General features: G+C 40.0%; 2 protein-coding genes across 2 annotated transcripts; one reads left to right on the top strand and one right to left on the bottom strand.

Annotated features, from left to right (window-relative positions):
* Positions 1–444: 444 nt before the first annotated feature.
* impg1b (interphotoreceptor matrix proteoglycan 1b) lies at positions 445–12,984 on the top strand. The gene is made up of 22 exons (XM_055155757.1): positions 445–462; positions 1,063–1,156; positions 1,240–1,495; positions 1,583–1,753; positions 1,891–2,082; positions 4,356–4,541; positions 5,277–5,443; positions 5,609–5,637; positions 5,713–5,747; positions 5,867–5,913; positions 5,985–6,134; positions 6,252–6,310; positions 6,392–6,591; positions 6,739–7,020; positions 7,147–8,279; positions 8,555–8,644; positions 9,496–9,715; positions 9,821–10,031; positions 10,282–10,467; positions 10,532–10,715; positions 10,991–11,074; positions 12,656–12,984. Exons 5-22 carry the CDS (start codon positions 2,016–2,018, stop codon positions 12,737–12,739), a joined length of 3,414 nt encoding a protein of 1,137 aa, XP_055011732.1. The 5' UTR covers positions 445–462; positions 1,063–1,156; positions 1,240–1,495; positions 1,583–1,753; positions 1,891–2,015; the 3' UTR covers positions 12,740–12,984.
* LOC129409284 (unconventional myosin-VI-like) lies at positions 12,942–17,347 on the bottom strand. Its single transcript, XM_055154999.1, has 5 exons — positions 17,232–17,347; positions 15,512–15,615; positions 15,177–15,311; positions 14,363–14,578; positions 12,942–13,833 (listed from the first exon to the last, which is right to left on the bottom strand). Exons 1-5 carry the CDS (start codon positions 17,345–17,347, stop codon positions 13,634–13,636), a joined length of 771 nt encoding a protein of 256 aa, XP_055010974.1. The 3' UTR covers positions 12,942–13,633.
* Positions 17,348–17,957: the final 610 nt, after the last annotated feature.

Genomic DNA, 17,957 nt, shown 5'->3' with positions numbered 1-17,957 from the left:
CTGAAACCTTTAAGAAAAATGGGGAGAGTTTGGATATTAAGTAATTCAAATTCTAACCAACTAACATGCAAGTTTAGAGTCATTATTAATACATTTTAGAGCCATTATTATTCATTATTTACTCTGGATTTTTTTATGTAGAAGTTGCTTTACCTCACCAACAGCTGCCAATAATTTTTAAAGTGAGGGCTGCTAATAACCCTCCATTAATATTAAGGATAGTGATAGTTGAAGAGCCACAGCCTGGCCACACCCTCACAGTGAGCAGCATGGGACTTTTGCTGCTGCAGGTTATGTCCAGTGACTCTCTGTCATAATCAGCCCAGAGGGGATTTTCAGCACCACTCTAATATTAGACACTGCTCCTCCGCTCCAGGGTCATGGAGCTGACCATTGCTCTGTAAAACAAGAGGATTGAGACTGATGGTAGCTTCAGTGAAGTCTCTGCTGGGTTTTCAGAAGGTGATGGTTGATTATCACATATTCTTTTTTAATCCTTGTATTCGACTATAATCAAACAACAAAACAAACAGTGAAATATACAGGACAAATGGTCAGTTGTTCAGATAAACAGCTATTTGCATTTTGGTATTTGGATTTTCCTTGTTGTAACTTTACATTTAAGTCTCTCCATGATGTGAAATTCTTCAACAATGTCCCTCCAGTTGTAAATTGTTGGTGGATTTTCCATTCACCTTTATCTGTGATGGCTTTTTCTGAAGCTGCCAAGATTTTTATCAGTGACTTTTTTTTGATATGCCTTGCCCTGTTATATGACCCAAGTATAAAACTAACCATGTTTTTGGCAACTCATACCACAATATTTTACACATATAATCACGTTTTCAGATTGTGGTAAGAGAAAGTATTATGAACATACAGCTGAGATAAGAAAGAACTAATATTGCATGTTGCCACAATTATAAATTTCCAAGAATATTCAATCATGCTGAACAAAAACGACCCAGGCTCAGCTCCACAGAGAAAACTGTACCCTCCTCTCTCTCCTAATCAGTTCATCTTTTTCCTTGTGTGTTTGATTTTGCCCCTTGCTGCTATTAGATGATGCATTTTGAAGGACCAAATAGTTTGGCAAATCAGATGAGGAGATTCACACCCAAAACGTTCTCTTGCTACCAGGTGTACTCAGATACAGGTAACAGAGAGAGCAAATATATTTTCAATACAGCAGTACAGGTTAGTCATGTGCAGCTTTGACTGAGGCTTTTTTTTTTCCAGTTAATCTCCTTCACACGAGAAGTTGGAGAAGAGACAGACACACTTCCCATTTAGAACTTACAAACCTAATCCTGAGGATTTTTTTGTTATATATTTTACACTTTACGGACAACACTAAATGAAGTTTTGTCTTTATTTTTACATCATTTAGTGGACACTGAGCAATAAAAATACAAATCACAGCAGGCCCTGGTCAACTGGTTTGCAAAAGTGTGCATTGCAACCTCATTTAAAAGAGTTTGCACCCTCATTTAAGGTGTATAAAATTATGACACTGAAAAGTATTTGCACCCTTTTGGTGCTCTCTCAGTCAATTTACTCTGCACCCGGGCCTGTATTACAGAACTGTGTCCAGGACTGGAGCAGAGGTCCTGGGACAGAAACAGTGGGGGGGCTATATTGTAAGCCCCAAATGGCTGGACACTCCCCAAGTTTGTTGATCTGCCCAGAAGGCCGATAACAGGATGAGAGCAGCCACGTGGCCTCCCTGTGGATTACAAGCACCATGAGCAAGGTAAAGAGATTAAACTTGAAACCAAACTGGCTTTTAACCTTGGCTTCTTCTTCATGCGCTGGCACTGAGATATCGCTGCTCCTCTTGGCCCATGCTGTTATGAGGAAACATCTCAATTGTGGCAAGGGTGGCACCAGGAACGGGTGCTGCTGACCGGTGCTTGGTACCTGATGCATGCCAACAAGAGCAACAAGACCGTAGCTGCGCTTGCAAGGACAACCGTGCTAGTTCTGCAGAAGGACTGGAGATAAAATAACTCATCATGATTGTGAAGATTGGAATACCGTTACTCCTATTTCTGTCCAGTCTCCAAGCAAGCCAAGATACAGGTAAGTAACTAGCACTGAAAATATTTAAACATTTCTACTGTTCTTATTATTATGTGCTTTGACTATTACTTTAACAACTTATGAATTCAGAGGATCGTTGCTCTTCTGAATACATTATTTACATGGCGTAAAAACATATTTGCGAGTACAGCGTTGACATAGATTGCATGTTTTGGTCAGCTGTGTTTGTGTCTGGGAGGAAGGGGGAGTGAGGGCAAGTGGGGGGTTTGTGTGAGCTCATTATCCAACAGGAAACAAAAGCCATTCTGTTCTTAATATTGCAGGACACTAATCTCTTGTGGCTTGTAGGAGGCCTTCACAAGGTCTATTTGGCTGCATTTCATATCCATATCTGTCTGAGAACTGTAATGCATTTTAGTATTTAGAATTTGTTCATTTAAATATGCTCTGTCTGACTTGTAGGGATGCACCAATCCAGCTTTTTCAGTTCTGATACCATATCAGTTTTGATACAATAGCTTTAAGTATCTGTACATACCCGATATCATCTGATACCAGTGCAGAGACTGAAAACAACATTAATTCCCTTTAAACTAAAGTAAAATAACACAAAACTGATCTGGATGTGTGATTTAGCCGTTATTTCAAGTAACCACAAAACAGCTTTGTATAAATAAAAGTTCAAACATTATGAGACTTTCTGGCTATGATCAGTAAATCGTCTTGATGGATCTATTTAAATGTCCAACCAGGATATAAGCTTAACCAATATTTGGAGGCCAATATCTGACACAGCAAATTTTGCAGTATCAATGCTGATGCATGGTGCATGGTGCATGTCTACAAAATTGTGATGACACTGAATCATGGCTTGAGTAGTTCTCAGATTTTTTTTTTACCACTGAGCTGCAACGAAGCCCTTGTGCTGGCATTTAGTTTGATATAGTGCAGAAGTTTATTATTGGGTTGACCAGATTTTCAAAATTAAAAACTGGGACATCCTCGGTTTGGGGTGGCTGGTAATAATAAAACTGTGAAATGAGTGTGTAATTAAGGAAAACTGTTATGCAGAGACCATTCATGATTAAGATGTGAGTCAGTATAGTCAGATTTTTGTTGTATTTTGGTCATTTTTAAGTAGCTTTTCTGTATTTTACCTAAACCAATTATCTAACTGGTCAAAAAAGGGGACACGTGGGACATTTCTTGTATAAAACTGGGAAAAATCAATGGTTTTGGATAAATCTACTGGGACAGGAGACACAGGGCTCAAAACTGGGACTGTCCCGGGTAAATAGGGACATTTCGGTCACCCTACTATTATAATACTTTTATCTCATCATTTCCAATAATATTACATTTTTGACTTTAGCTGTAACCTCTTCTTTTTAACATCTAAAGTAGCACACGTAAAATCAACACAGAAACCTGTCTTCGTTCAATTGGCCTACCTGAGTGTAATCCCTTTATGCTCCACTGTAATTCCTCACCGTTCACACCTGGAGAAGGGTCACTCTAATCCAAGAGCGTCAGGTCAGGAACCTCACGGACAGAATATAGAGCAGTGTTCTATCTTTGAGAACATGTCAGATTGTAACAAAAAGAAAACTATGCAAAGACAGGACAGAAGAACTGACACCAGACAGGGACACAAGGGGGCGCCGGGGTTGCACAAGTCCTCTATTTTTTGCAACAAGAGGCCAGGTGAAGAAAGAAAAGTCTTAATGTTGTTTATCTTCCATTATTTTGTAGCTTTTACAGATTGTATTGTGCCAGCTTGTTAGTTTAATGCGCATATGACAGGTTTACATGTTTTTTTTAAAATTATACTAAAATACTATATTAAATATTTATCATAGTTTCACATCTGTCAAGTGCCTCCAAAAAAATGGAAAAGAAAGGAATAAAGGAGTTCTAAACTGGAATATTTCTACCTCTGTCATCATCAACATGTAAAATTCCCTCTAAACTGCAGAGATGGTTTATGCACAAGTAAGACGTTTTTCTAGCACTTAAAATTTTCATTTAATAAAATGATGATATTATTTCATTTATTTTTGTTAGTCTAATCATGGCTTTAATTTAGACAAGATTTGGCCCTTGTTAACATTATGGTTGCTAAGTTACAGATTCACAGAAGTTAAAACAACTAGAACTATGCAAGATTTTTTTGTAAAATCTTAATTATAATTGTGTTAACTGTGTTTTCGTGAACTGAGTAGTCAAACCTGCCGTATGCACTTTAATTTTATCTAGCAAAATGTAGCTGTGGACTTTCTATTAAGTTCCTCTTCTTTTTTTTTTCTGAAAAGACAGGGGCCTGGCTGGACTCAGAGATGTGAGATACAGACACTTCCTGGAGGCTCCCCACTCTGTCTCCTACAGCAGCAGCAGCAGGACCAAGCGCTCAGCTATTTTCAGTACAGGGGTCAAAGTGTGTCCACAGGAAACAGCCAAAGCGGTCATCAGCAGCCATCGCGCTTACTACAAACTAAGAGGTCAGATGTGGGTCAATTGTGTGTTTTAATTTAATCTAAAAACCTCACATATATAAAAGGGCCCATATTATATTATTATATTATTATATTATGGTAAATGGTCACATTTTTCTATAGCGCTTTTCCACCTTCAAGGCACTCAAAGCGCTTTACAACAAGGAACCACTCACCCATTCACACACCAGTGTACGCAGACACTGTGGGCAAGGTGGGTTAAGTGTCTTGCCCAAGGACACAACGACAGCATTCATCTGTGGGAGCTGACTAACCTGTGGGTCAGTGGATCTGACCGCTCAACCTGTGATGTTTATGTTGAGAGCTGGATTCGAACCGCCAACCTTTAGATCAGTGGGCGAATGCTCTACCAACTGAGCTACTGTCGCCCATTATTATATTATTATATTATATTATATTATTATTTTATTATATTATTATATTATCGTTTTGAGTTTTGGAGATGTAGATAGACTAATAATCCAGGCTTACTCAAATATGTGTCAGTGAAACAAACCATAACTTTGGGTATGTTTTTGAGGAAGCAACAATGTTCTAACAAAGTTCAGAGTCAGTTTTACGTAATATAGGACCTTTAAGTGACATTTACAAATTATTGACCTATGTTACAATGTGTAACTTGTATAAGCAGCTTTTATGAATAAACTCTTCAACGTGACATACACAAACACAACACAGTGGTAGTAAAATAGCCATCTCTAATAGCCTATCCATTTACAGTTTGCCAAGAAGCCATTTGGGAAGCATTCCGAGTCTTCTTTGATCGTGTCCCCAACTCAGAGGAGTACATGTCCTGGGTTCACACGTGTCAACATGAAAACCTCTGCATGGATGACCTGGCCAGAAACTTCAGCTCTTCTCCTGAACATTTAGACATGATAGCAAGAGTGAGTTCAGATCTTAACCTTATGATGGATTTGGTAAACTGGTTGTGTGTTTAGGTAATTTGTTTACGTTATGAGGTCCTGTTTAAGACTATGGGGTCATATAGATTGGGAGTTAAATTATGGATCTATAATATGAACAAAGCTCATGTTTGTGCTTCTTTGCAGAGAGTGGCTGAGCTGGCAGATAACGAGGGGTAGGTCCAAACATCAGACACGTTTACATTACATTCATCTTTTAGTTTTTTTAAATACGTTGTTTTATTTTTCAGAGCTTTGGCTGAAACACCCGAGCCAGGCAAAGACTGTAAGTGTCTCATGCAGGGTTCAGGGCAATGTAGTAATGTTGTAATCGCCTAATGTTGTAGTAAGCAACCTTAAAGCACTTTCATTAGATTTGTGCCTACAAAGTATCTCTTTTTTTAGGCCCCTGGACTGCTCAAAACAGCTTCATTCCCACAGAGTCTGCAGTGGTAAACATGCTCCTGAACTTCTGTCATTTTGGATGAAAAATATTGTTAACTAAACTGACATGGTTTTCTAGATATTAGAGGAGGCCAACCTGATTCCTGAGAATCAGCAGCAGTGGATAGTGGAGTTCAGTGTGACTGTGGAGGACCCCCTCTACAGTGAGATTCTCCGAGACCCTTCTACTCCTGAATATGCTGATGTGGTTCGGGAGCTCAGAGACAAGGTACTGTCACAAGCTAGATCATCTTGTTATGGTGTCCTTGAGCAAGACACTTAACAACAGTGTTTGTGAATGTGTAATTGTGGGTGGTTTAAATTTAAATTACATCTACATTTTCAGATGTATCATGTTTTTGCAAAAATTCCTGGATTCAAAGAAATCCAAGTGCTGGGATTTCGGTAAGTAGAAGAGTACATTTCTGCAGCTAGAATATAATAATTACAAAGGGCATACAAAGGAGTTGTTTCTGTGCTCCTCAGGGCAGAGGATGTGTCTGTGCGCTATGCAGTTTTATTTAATGGTGACACTGAACTCAGTGACCAGCCGGAGGGGTACCACAACACTGATGTGGAGACACAAAGGGACATGACTGCACCCAAACTTCAGAACATCATCGTCAAGGCCCTGAAGCAGGATCATTCACTGCCACTGGACCTCAATACTCTCAGCTTTGATGCAGGTATGTTGTCTGCACTAATGTCTGAAAGCATTATGTCATAGTCAAAGGGGCTTATGTGGAAACTTCAAAATGTAAGTTTGAAATGGCCCAAATAAAGGGATAACAAAACCTCATCAAGTTTAACTTGACCTTCTTCCTGTGTCACAGTGTACGAAGTGGAAGACCATGTGAACAAAAAAGCACCTACGGCAGTGTCCCCTGTAGAGGAGAGTTCAACCGTTGCTATGGCTGCATTTAAACACTCAGAAGATTCCAGCATATCAACAGAAACACACACCATTATGACCCTCATCCCTGAAGCTCTGACAGACGTCATTTGGGTTGAACCAGAGCAAACTCCTGTGTATCCTGCAGGGGATGCTGTGACAGATGTGGAACAGTTACCTCTCACAGAAGAAGATGGGTTCTTTGTAGAGTCCCCGGTGACAGGTGAGAGCATACAGAGCATTGACAGAGCTGGTGGACTACACTTTTTTACAAATAGCTTGGAATAAGTTATTAAATCTAATAAATAAATAAATAATATTGCTAATTATTGTTTTTTTCTTTTACAAGAACCTGGAGTGGATGTACATTTGTTCAGTGATCATACACCAACACAGACCACAGAGATCCAGGTCACAGTCCCCACTGATCTGGACCTGACTGAACAACACGACAAGGACGGAGACACAAACATGGAGACAGCTGCAGCAGAAGAGGAAACCTCGGCGGGGAGCAGCCCGGAGAGTACCCTTACTGCAACTCTTCCTGAGAGCACCCACTCAGAGGGGGATGCTGTTCCCTCTGAGAGCACCCCGACAGAGGGGGGCAGTGTGTCCTCTGAGAGCACCCCGACAGAGGGGGACAGTGTGTCCTCTGAGAGCACCCCGACAGAGGGGGACAGTGTGTCCTCTGAGAGCACCCCGACAGAGGGGGACAGTGTGTCCTCTGAGAGCATCCCCACAGACGGAGACAGTGTGTCCTCTGAGAGTACCCTCGCAGAGGGGGACAATGAGGTTGACAGTGTGTTCCCTGAGACTGTCCCTGTGAGCAGCCCCACTGAAGAGGATGATGTGTCCCCTGACATTGTCCCTGAGAGCACCTTCACAGAGGAGAGCACCTTCACAGAGGAGAGCACCCTCACAGAGGAGAGCACCCTCACAGAGGAGAGCACCCTCACAGAGGAGAGCACCCTCACAGAGGGGGACAGTGTGTCCCCTGACAATGTTCCTGAGAGTACCCCCACAGAGATGGTTGACGTGTCCTCTGAGACTGTCCCTGAGAGTACCCTCACAGAGGGAGACAGTGTGTCCCTTGACACTGTTCCTGAGAGTACAACCACAGAGGGGGTTGACGTGTCCCCTAACACTCTCCCTGAGAGTATCCTCACAGAGGGGGATAGTGTGTCCTATGAACACCCTCACAGCACCCTCACAGAGGGGCAAAGTGGACTCTCCTCTGAGAGCACCCCCACAGAGGGGGAAAGTGGGAGTGGACTATCCTCTGATGCTGACACAGGCGTGTACGAGTGGACACCTGCCCCTGCAATGAGACAGGTCAGCACACCTCTGATGTCAGCTGTGGAGAGGAGCAAGGACCTGGTGGTGTTTTTTCGCCTGAGGGTCTCCAACATGATGTTTACAGACAACCTCTTCAACAAAGACTCTGCTGAGTATAAGTCCCTGGAGAACACCTTTTTGGAGCTGGTAGGTTTTTATACTTTTATGTCTTCTACTTGTATCATGTAGGATATAGCCCACAGATAGTTATGCTACTATTTACAGTATTTTGACTTGACTTGAATTAGCTACAGTTCATTTTGTCTGCAGCTTATCTCTCTTTGGCTGCATTTAGTTTGTGTATACAACTGTATTGTTGTGAATTGTGCTTTCATACTGGTGTTATGCTGGTGTTCCACTGGCATGTTTGAACAAAACCTCACGTGATCAGAAAATGGAATAAAATCATTTGTTTCACATAGACACAGCGGCCTGGCCTCAGAAAGCAGCAGAACCCTGGAGCTTCTCGTAAATCAGGGCCACACAGTTTAAGAACCTTAGCCTCCATCCCGGTACATTCCTCCCTTGTTTTAGGGGATGTTCATGTCCCTGAGAATGCCTTGTCTGTTGCGTTCACTAACCTTTGCACAATTGAGCTCTGAGCACATGCAAGTTTGTTTTTCTGGATTGAATTCAAACCCCGCTGTTTTCCAATAATCTGGGACATTAAACACTTAAAAATATAATATGTATTTATAACTTATTCAGCCACTGCTGCCTGGATCTTATGATTTAGTGATTTACACACTATACACTATAGTCTACTGACAACATTGCAGTGTAATTTAATTGTGACATGCTGCACATAATCCCAGGTTAGTGAGAACACAGGGTCTGTATATAATGAATAATAATATGTGATTAAGTAAAACTAACTATGTGACACCAGGGGCTCAGTGGTACCTCACCCAGTAACTCACAGGTCTGTGGTTTCATTCCCACTGTAAAGCATCTTGAGCAACTTTTAAGAAAGTTTATCAGTACTATCTACATTGTGTTTTTTGCATGATTGAGTTGCATGACTGTTAGCTGGGGGGGGGTGGATTGCCACTGTGCTGCCACATGTGCAGAACCCTGCTTTACCCTTACTAATCACCTAATCATAATATCTGTGACTGTAACATGCATTAGTTATATAAGCTAACCCAGACCAACAGCAGAATCAGGTGTGACACTGGGACTAACCTTGAGCTAATGCTGTAAATAAAATCAGCATGTATGTATGTCTATGTATGCATCAGCATACATAGACATTTTGTTGTTTCAAACACCAAGATGTACTAACACATGCTTATCATCATCAAATGTGGAAACATCACACTGAAATAGAATAAATATTAAACCCACAAAACTGTTCTGACAGCTTCTTCCATATCTGGCAACCAACCTGACGGGCTTCAAAGCTCTGGAGATCCTGAGCTTCCAGAATGGCAGTGTAATAGTAAATAGTAAGATGAAGCTGAACAAAGCTGTGCCATACAACGTGACTGAGGCAGTGCACTGTGTCCTGGAGGACTTCTGTAACTCCGCCTCCAGCCAGCTCGACATCCAGGTGGACAGCCGCTCTCTGGAGGTAGAACCAGGTCAGTATAGCATGCTCATGTGGCCAATGTCCAAAACATAAGTAGCCTCAAATAATATGAAGACTGCATTGTCGTAATAAATGTTTCTTGACCTTTTGTTTTCAGCTGATGAGCCAGATCCCTGTCAGTCCATCACATGCTCAGAGTTCTCCCGCTGTATGATAAACGGCTGGAGTGGAGAAGCTGAGTGTGTCTGTGATCCTGGATACAGTGCAGTGAATGGCCAGCCCTGTCAGAGCCTGTGTACTCTGGAGCCAGACTTCTGCCTCAACGGAGGTCTGTGTCAAAACATACCAGGTCACGGCGCCACCTGCAGGTACAGCTCACATCAGCATATGTCCAAAAACTATAACACCTTTATTGCTTATATGAATACTTGACTCATGGGCCATGACTATTGAGTGCTGAGTGACTAAGTGTCCTTGTTTACGAATAGAATTTTCTGCAGCATTAAAAACAAATCCACAAATTCACTGAAATAGTTAAAATACGTGCTTTTAAAACACTGAATCAATAATGCTTGTATTTTATTTGTTAAAAATGTATTTCGTGTGTATATATTTCAGATGCCCTGTTGGTAAATACTGGCACTACCATGGTGAGCGCTGTGATGAGCTCATCACTCTGCCCCTGGACACTTCGCTCATTCTCACTGGCCTCGTGGGGAGTCTCTGCCTTGTCGGTGCTGTTATCGGCATTCTAATATTTATTAACAAGAAATGCATCAAGCCCCAAAAAGCTGTAACTACGATGTAAGTATATGATCTAAAGTGTGACTGCTGTTTGCTTGTCATCATTACATTGTTTTTCATGTAGGCACACAGTGGCTCCTTATGCCTTTGACCACACGTTGCGGGTGAACCCTGTATTTCAGAATGATGATGAGTTGCTAACTCAGGTGTCCACATTGCCTTATCCTTCGAGCTCTGTGTCTTCACAGTCACAAGCATCTGAGCAAGAGCATTTCGCTTCAATTGAAAATATTCATCTAAGTATTGAGGTATTGAAGACTGAAGTCTCTAACCTCAGCTAAGCTTGTCCCACTAAAAACATAAGCCCCATTAATCATTAGTTACTAATATTGTATGTAGACACTTTGTATGACTAATATTACAGACACTAACACTTTGTATTCCTGTGTAAAGTTTGCAAACACTTGCTCTATTTTTTTAACATCACCAAATTGGCAAGAACAATCGGAAATTCCAAACATAAATATAGTGTTCATGTCAGCTAAAATGTATAGTATCACTCACAATCTTTTCTTGTTTTTAGATCCCCAGACAACTCTACACAACAAGATCAGAAAAGTTAGTATCGGATATGGTGGACATCCACCACTGCATACCACACAGTCAGGTAAGGCACAAATATATACAATCCCATGACTGTAAAATGTCACAATTGGTGTCATTAACTGTTTGAGTGAAGCATATTTGATTGATTAAATGAGACTGTAAGTAGGTTGAACTGAAGTTATTAGTCATTTGTCGCACAAATATGACGTAAGACGTGCACATATAGGACAAAAATACACAAAAGAATAACAAATAAATCCAGAAACTGTTGTTTGCAATGGGGAGATTTATTGAGACATCGGTTATGTTCCAAGTGTTTGTTGGCCTTTATCTACGTGGAGTCCCTGAGCAGGTACACTGAAGTTGGACCTGGGAGCAGTTGGCTGTTGGCTGCTACACTGTTTATAGATGGTTTTGCATGACGCTCAGTGGCTTTGCTGACCCTTGTCTTTTGAGCTGTGTGTGGGGCTACACTTGGTCTGACTATGCTTCTGTGAGCACCAGGGTGGGAGTTTGGGGCTGTTGACAAATGCATAGGTGGAGCATGTGTGTGGTGACTATGGTCTAACTGTGCCTTATTGGGTGCAACAGTGTTCTTTGATAAACGAGAATCTCTTGCTGAACTCAGAGGCAATACTGTGGTGGGTTTTGGTTCACTCTTACTTAGTAGAGGGGTTTTTGAAGAAGGGGGAGCCGCCACATTGGCCCTTTGATTGTTATTCATTGGAACAGTCTTTTCAACTGGCTTTTGTGGTTTTGTGACTTTGTTTATAGTAGTGGGCACTGCGTCTGCCTGCTCACTTTCCTCTAATAGTTTCTGGACAACAGCCTTGGAGGACTCATGTTGATAGTCATAAATAGCAACAATGGGTCGCTCAGTTGGTGCCGATCTCGGTATCTGACTATATCTGCCGTATACTCACTTAAAAACTGGAGCATGTTGGTTGGTTTGGTGAGTGCAGCAAGTGACATACACTCCATCAACACCTTCAGTGCTACACGATCCAGGTCACTCATGATTGGAAATGCACAAACCATGTGTGTGTCTATGTGAGTGTGTGAACAGAAGGTGAAGGTATTCTACATGTGTCTCTGTAGTAAAATGTTCAGCACTTACCACTGAGACGAATGCACAGAATAGTGAACGCGGTCAAAAAAGGTTTTAGGATTGTCTGAAAACTCAAGAAAAAACACAAAATGGATGTAAACAGCACATTTTTAGGAGTGTTTGTGGTCATGTTTAGGTGTTTGATTTTCAACTAGCTTCACCTAGTGACTGTAATTTTATGTGAGAGGGAGACTTGTATAACAGTACAGTTCACGAATTCTTTATGGTCAGATTTTGTTAAAATAAAACTCAGATAAAAGTCTAATAAAGCCTCAGACAGAGCAGAGCCTACAATTAGCATCACACTCCGAGGGAATGTTGATGAAATCAGCTGCAAAGTATCAGTTGTAAGATCTGGAAAATATATGCTTGACCTGATTTTTTTATGAATAGTAATCGCTCTACTTTATGCACCTAAACCACAAAATAAGCATATTAACAGTACGCTTGCCCCACTTAAACCAACAGTCCAAATGAACTCTTTTTTTCCCTCCTTCATTTTAGCTCATATTTTATTACTTTTCTGCTTCACAGACGTGGCGGCCACAAATCCCAGGGAGAACATGCTGTGTTCTGAGAGCTTCAGAAAACGACTGCTTGGAAGTAACTGTGGTGTGAGTTTAGTTTACGTACAAAGAGTAGGATATGTTCCTGTTTCCTTTGTCTGAGGTGGTTATTTCCTCATAATGAGGTATTTATTATTTATTAGATACATAAAATTGGTGATACAAATGCATAGACATAAAATAAATGTGATATGTGACCTGGAGAGCCATAATTGCCATGTATGAAGTATCATTTATACATTTGCATTTTACATTAAAATGAAAATGTTAAAATCCATTAAATAAATTAAAATCAAACATACTTGTATTGTCATTTTGGTAGCCTTGTGTGTGTGTGACTACATAATACAGTACCATTTGAAACACAGTAAATAAGCCAAGAGCCTGTCTTGAGGGTTTATTTTCTCTTGGTGAGTGAAGGCCATCATGAAACAGAAGAACAAAAGGTTTATAAACATCCTGCTTAACAATACACACACTCATCCACTGGTATTGAAGAACACGAAATTCACAAAACTGCAAATCATAACTGCAATAATCTTCTACAAAACAGTTCTACATGGAAAGTACAACATCCATTTGTGAGGGTTGTACAGTGGAATTGTCTAATGCATGGCAACAAATTATTAAAATAAATATTAAAAATTGAATATATAAGGTTTAGTCTGTTATCTGTCTCCTTTTAAGTTTTGAACTGAAAAAAGTAAATAATTACTTCATTTGATATTTCATAAGCATCTATATTTTGTACTCAGAAATATGGATTGTTTTCACTTCTTGATTGTTCTTAAATCTTAACAGACTAAAGGCCACACTAACTTAAGGTAAAAAACAAAACAAAAACAGAACATAGTTAAGGCCATGAAGAGCAAAACAACATCAGTGATAAAAATGACATTATGAAAAACGTGCTGTAGGGGGCAGTAGAGGGCCCAGGGCAGGTGCATTACTTGAGCATGCTCTGAAGCATGGCTGTAGCGTATGTGGGCCGTGCCTGCTTGTTCTCAATGGCCTTTTTAAGGTACTGAATTCCATCACAGCGTTCCCAGATCTCCTCAAACTGTCGTGGCAGGATCTCGGCTCCTCTCTTCCTGGTCAGTCCTGTCTCCTCCAGACTCAGCTCACACATCTCCATATCGTCTTTCCCTGAGTAAACACAGGAACATTTAAACTGAAACCAAAACATTTAGCCCACATCAAAAATTCAAAATGCAGCTATCAAATGGCAAGATGGAAATAATATGGTTTTAAAAGTGCAATTATGTTCATAACTTTTGTCAATCTACTTTACTTGATGGTAAAAATATGCTAAATGTGCTTAAGATTCAAGGGTTGCACAAAAAGATACTGTTAAAATTAAGCACTAAATATAGACATTCTATACCACTGTATAACGAGATTGCAAGTTTGTTTTATTTTTATTTAGTGAGCAACATTTTAAAAATAATGTCTAAAACAAACATTGGCATATTAGTAATGTTTCTCCCAACTCTATATATGATCATAACCCAGTATGTAGAGTGAATTAAATTGCCAAGAAAAATGGCTTGGGTATTATTATGATTGAAAGGCTTAAGCTGCAATAGTGTAGATACCATGTAATTCATTCATTTGCCTGAAACTAAATACAACTCCATGTGATGTTTGTTAATGATTCTTGTTAATATCTGCTAACCTGCGACCAGGACTATGGGTCTCTTGTCAGGGTGCAGCTCCACCTGGCGTGCGATCCAGGGCCCGTCAAAGTGTGCGTACCACCAGCCCTTCTTCTTGTTCTGGGGGTCTTTGTACTGGTCTGCGGGCCGAATGAAGGGGATGCGGAAGTACCTCTGCTGTCTGTTCATGGCCACCTCCTGATGCTGAGCGGCTGGAGGAGCTGGATTCTGTTCAGCTAAAACACAAAGGACAGTGTGAAAAGTCTGTTTACAGTTTGAATATATATGGACAATATGTCTTCTTTCATGATGGAAAATTAGCACAAGGTCATATATTAACAAAATAAGGTTTTCCCCTTTGCAAAGCTGCACCAAGTACACTTTCAGCTATTTTTGTAGTCAGCTCTAACTATGATCTGTATTACTTATTTCTATTTATTTATTTTTGCTTAAATGGAAGACATTGAATGTTGGTCAGGCAGTAATCTATAGTGCTACTGTATACTTAATGTAGTGTCAGTGTAATACACATTTTTGTCCTCATTTGGGTAACTTCTTAGTCATAACTAGTGGGGCAATGGCGTAGTCCTATTATTCTAGACATAGAATAATCATGTTATAGACCTGGTAGTACTTGGGAAGCAAAATATAATCTTAGGTAGTACTTCATCTAACTCAGGGATTCTTAACCTTTTCAATTTTTGGGCCCAACTTTTTCTAAAAAAGTAACCTGGAGCCCTATCTCATATTAAAATGCATTATATTGTACTGATTTTGGGGACCCCAGGAAATGGCCCCCCGGCCCTATGGTTAAGAATCACTGATCTAACTGACCATAGTCTGTGACAGATTTGGGAGCTCTTTGGTTGCTGTCATCATCAGTGCGTTTCTTGTTTTTGGCTTTCCAGGCGTGATACACCTTCAGACGCCGGTGGAACTCCTCTCTGCATGCAGCCAGCAGCTCAATGTCTGAAACACAGTAGATTAATACTTAAGCACTTAAGCCACTGCTTCATTAATACCCTAACCCCCCAATTAGGAAGTTACTGAGCCATTCTTATCAAAATATTTGTTCATTATGAAAAGGTCTTTGTTTTTGCTTTATTAAGGCTATTAAAAATGTAGCACTTATAAGAATTAGAACAGCAGTTAGTTGAGGTACAGCTCACCACATGAAGTATTGATGACGTCTCGGAGCTCTGCGTACTTCCACTTGCTCAGGTCGTACTTTTTCACACCAGCAGTCGCCTTTGTGGCCTGCACCTGCGCCCCCCTGAGGTTTGGAGAGGGACAATGTTATAGACTGGAGTAAATAATGTGGATAAAGCAAATTAAAGATTCATAATGCAAAAATAAACTTTGAACACTGATCGAATAATTACTATAATGGAATTGCAAATTGCTATTACTAAGTATTTCTATTCATAGATTTCAAACTCTGGTCTATCCTCTGTGGTTACAGCAATTAATTTGATTTAAAATACTGTAACTTTGAATAGGGAAAGGTCCTCACAAAGTCCTTCAAATCAAGAAGGAACTGCTTTTTTAAATAATGGGAGGGCTAGTGAAGGCTGCAACAAATGATTATTTTTACTTTTTCTGGTCCGATTGTGTTAGTGTTAGTCTAACAGAGCCTCAAACAGAGCATGCCTACAGTTAGCATCATGCCCTCAGAGAATGGTGATGGCATCAATTACAATGTAAAATTAAATTTTTAAATTTTTTTTAAATACATTAATATGGTACATTTCAGAGAGTTGTGACTTGGACTGGAGTCAGACTTGAGTCACTATTTTTAGGACTTGAGACTTGACTTAATAAAATGGACTAAGACTTGGGACTCGACTTGGACTTGAAGGTCAGTGACACGGGACTTGACTCGGACTTGAGGCCTGTGACTTGAGATGACTTGATAAAAAAAGATATATGTTTTTTGAAAATACTTTTCTCTTTTCAGTTGATAAACGCAGTGCTTAATTTTACAGGAACAAACTGGAACATGTCCATCCTACTTCTGTTACTTTGGATGGAATTGAAGTACTGTGAGATGGTACCCTCAAATGTACTAATGTACGGTACACTACAGTACACTACAGTAATATTCAGTACTATGCAGTAATATGCAGTACAATACAGTAAAACAGAGGGAACTACACAGAACATGATGCTTCCATTTCAGTGCAGACTACACGACAACATAACTGTTATTTAGCACTTTTAAATCTGAATTGTTTCTATTCTGACTGTCATGATTCACACTAAGATCTTGTCAAGACATTTAAAAAGGAAAAAATTGCATTTCTACAACTCTTATATAAATACTCATATATATAAATATACCATGACTTTTAAAGAACAATTTAGGTTAAAATTCAAATAAATTGCAAAAATCTAAGCTGTATTTGGTACTTTTTTGGCTTAAAGACTTGAAATGACTTGAAGCTCAAAGCAGATGACTTGGACTTGACTTGAACTTATGGGCCAGTGACTCAAGACTTGACTTGGACTTGCGTGTCTTTGACTTGGGACTTGACTTGGACTTGAGGTCAAAGACTTGAGACTTACTTGAAACTTGGAAAACAACGACTTGGTCCCACCTCTGGTACATTTCTACAGTACATAAATATGGTGACTTAAGGTGTCTACACATAGAATCTTTACAAATTAAGTGTATTGTGTTTTGGATTTTATAATCAATCAGTCAGTATAGTGCAGATAATAATTATAATTAACAAAATATAATTATGATTATTTTGATATTCAATAAGTTGTGACATTTCTGAATTGCTGCAGCCCTAATGAGACACTAAGACCTGGTTTGATGTTGTTTGTGTTTTATTTATACGTCACAATAGTTGCGTGTTATGAGTTCAAATGAGGTAAACACACCTGCGCAGACTCGGGTCCAGCTGTCCCTCCTCTGTGATAAGCTCCGCCTCACTCTGGGCGATTCTCATGGCTAACTCGCGGTCCCACAAAAGTGCAGTACTTCTTTTAATCAGCATTTTTTATTCTAAACTATATACTTAATATTTAAATTTTGCAGAACTTCAGAACAACATTCACTATAGTTTTTTTTTGTTTTCTACTACCAATTCAAGTAAATTTCTTGTTTTGTTATGATAACCTCTTATTTATCTTTCTATATCACAAAATTGGTAATTATAGTTTGTCCAAAACACCTTTGTTATTTTGGGTGATTCACTGAATGTTGTATTACTTTTGTGTATTTTCCAGGTATATGGACTACCTCAGGACGAGAAGCGCATTGCTCAGTCAATCCTACTGGAACCCTTACACTTACACTCCTGTCCTGGGGTCTTCAGAGGCACAGAACATAAAAACTGAAACGCCAAATTCTACTGAGGTCAAAGGTGAACCAGGCACACTACTCAATCTGTCCGTTGTCGAGGGCAGCACTGTAACCTCTGTCAAATCAGAGGGTCTGGTCAAAAATCAGTGCCCATACTGCTCCCACACATCCAACTATCCTGAAGTGCTGTGGATCCACCAGCGCGTCGCACACAGAGTGGACGGCAGCAGCTCCATGGCTCCAAAATGGGCCCCTTGTCCAATCACCTTCAAGAGTTTAAAAACAGGTTCCGCACCCAAGAG

This window comes from Boleophthalmus pectinirostris, unplaced genomic scaffold (assembly GCF_026225935.1).
Source record: "Boleophthalmus pectinirostris isolate CB_2022bp ecotype Guang Dong unplaced genomic scaffold, ASM2622593v1 HiC_scaffold_10, whole genome shotgun sequence".
Lineage (NCBI taxonomy): Eukaryota > Metazoa > Chordata > Actinopteri > Gobiiformes > Gobiidae > Boleophthalmus > Boleophthalmus pectinirostris.
This window is presented reverse-complemented; position numbering and strand designations above follow the sequence as displayed.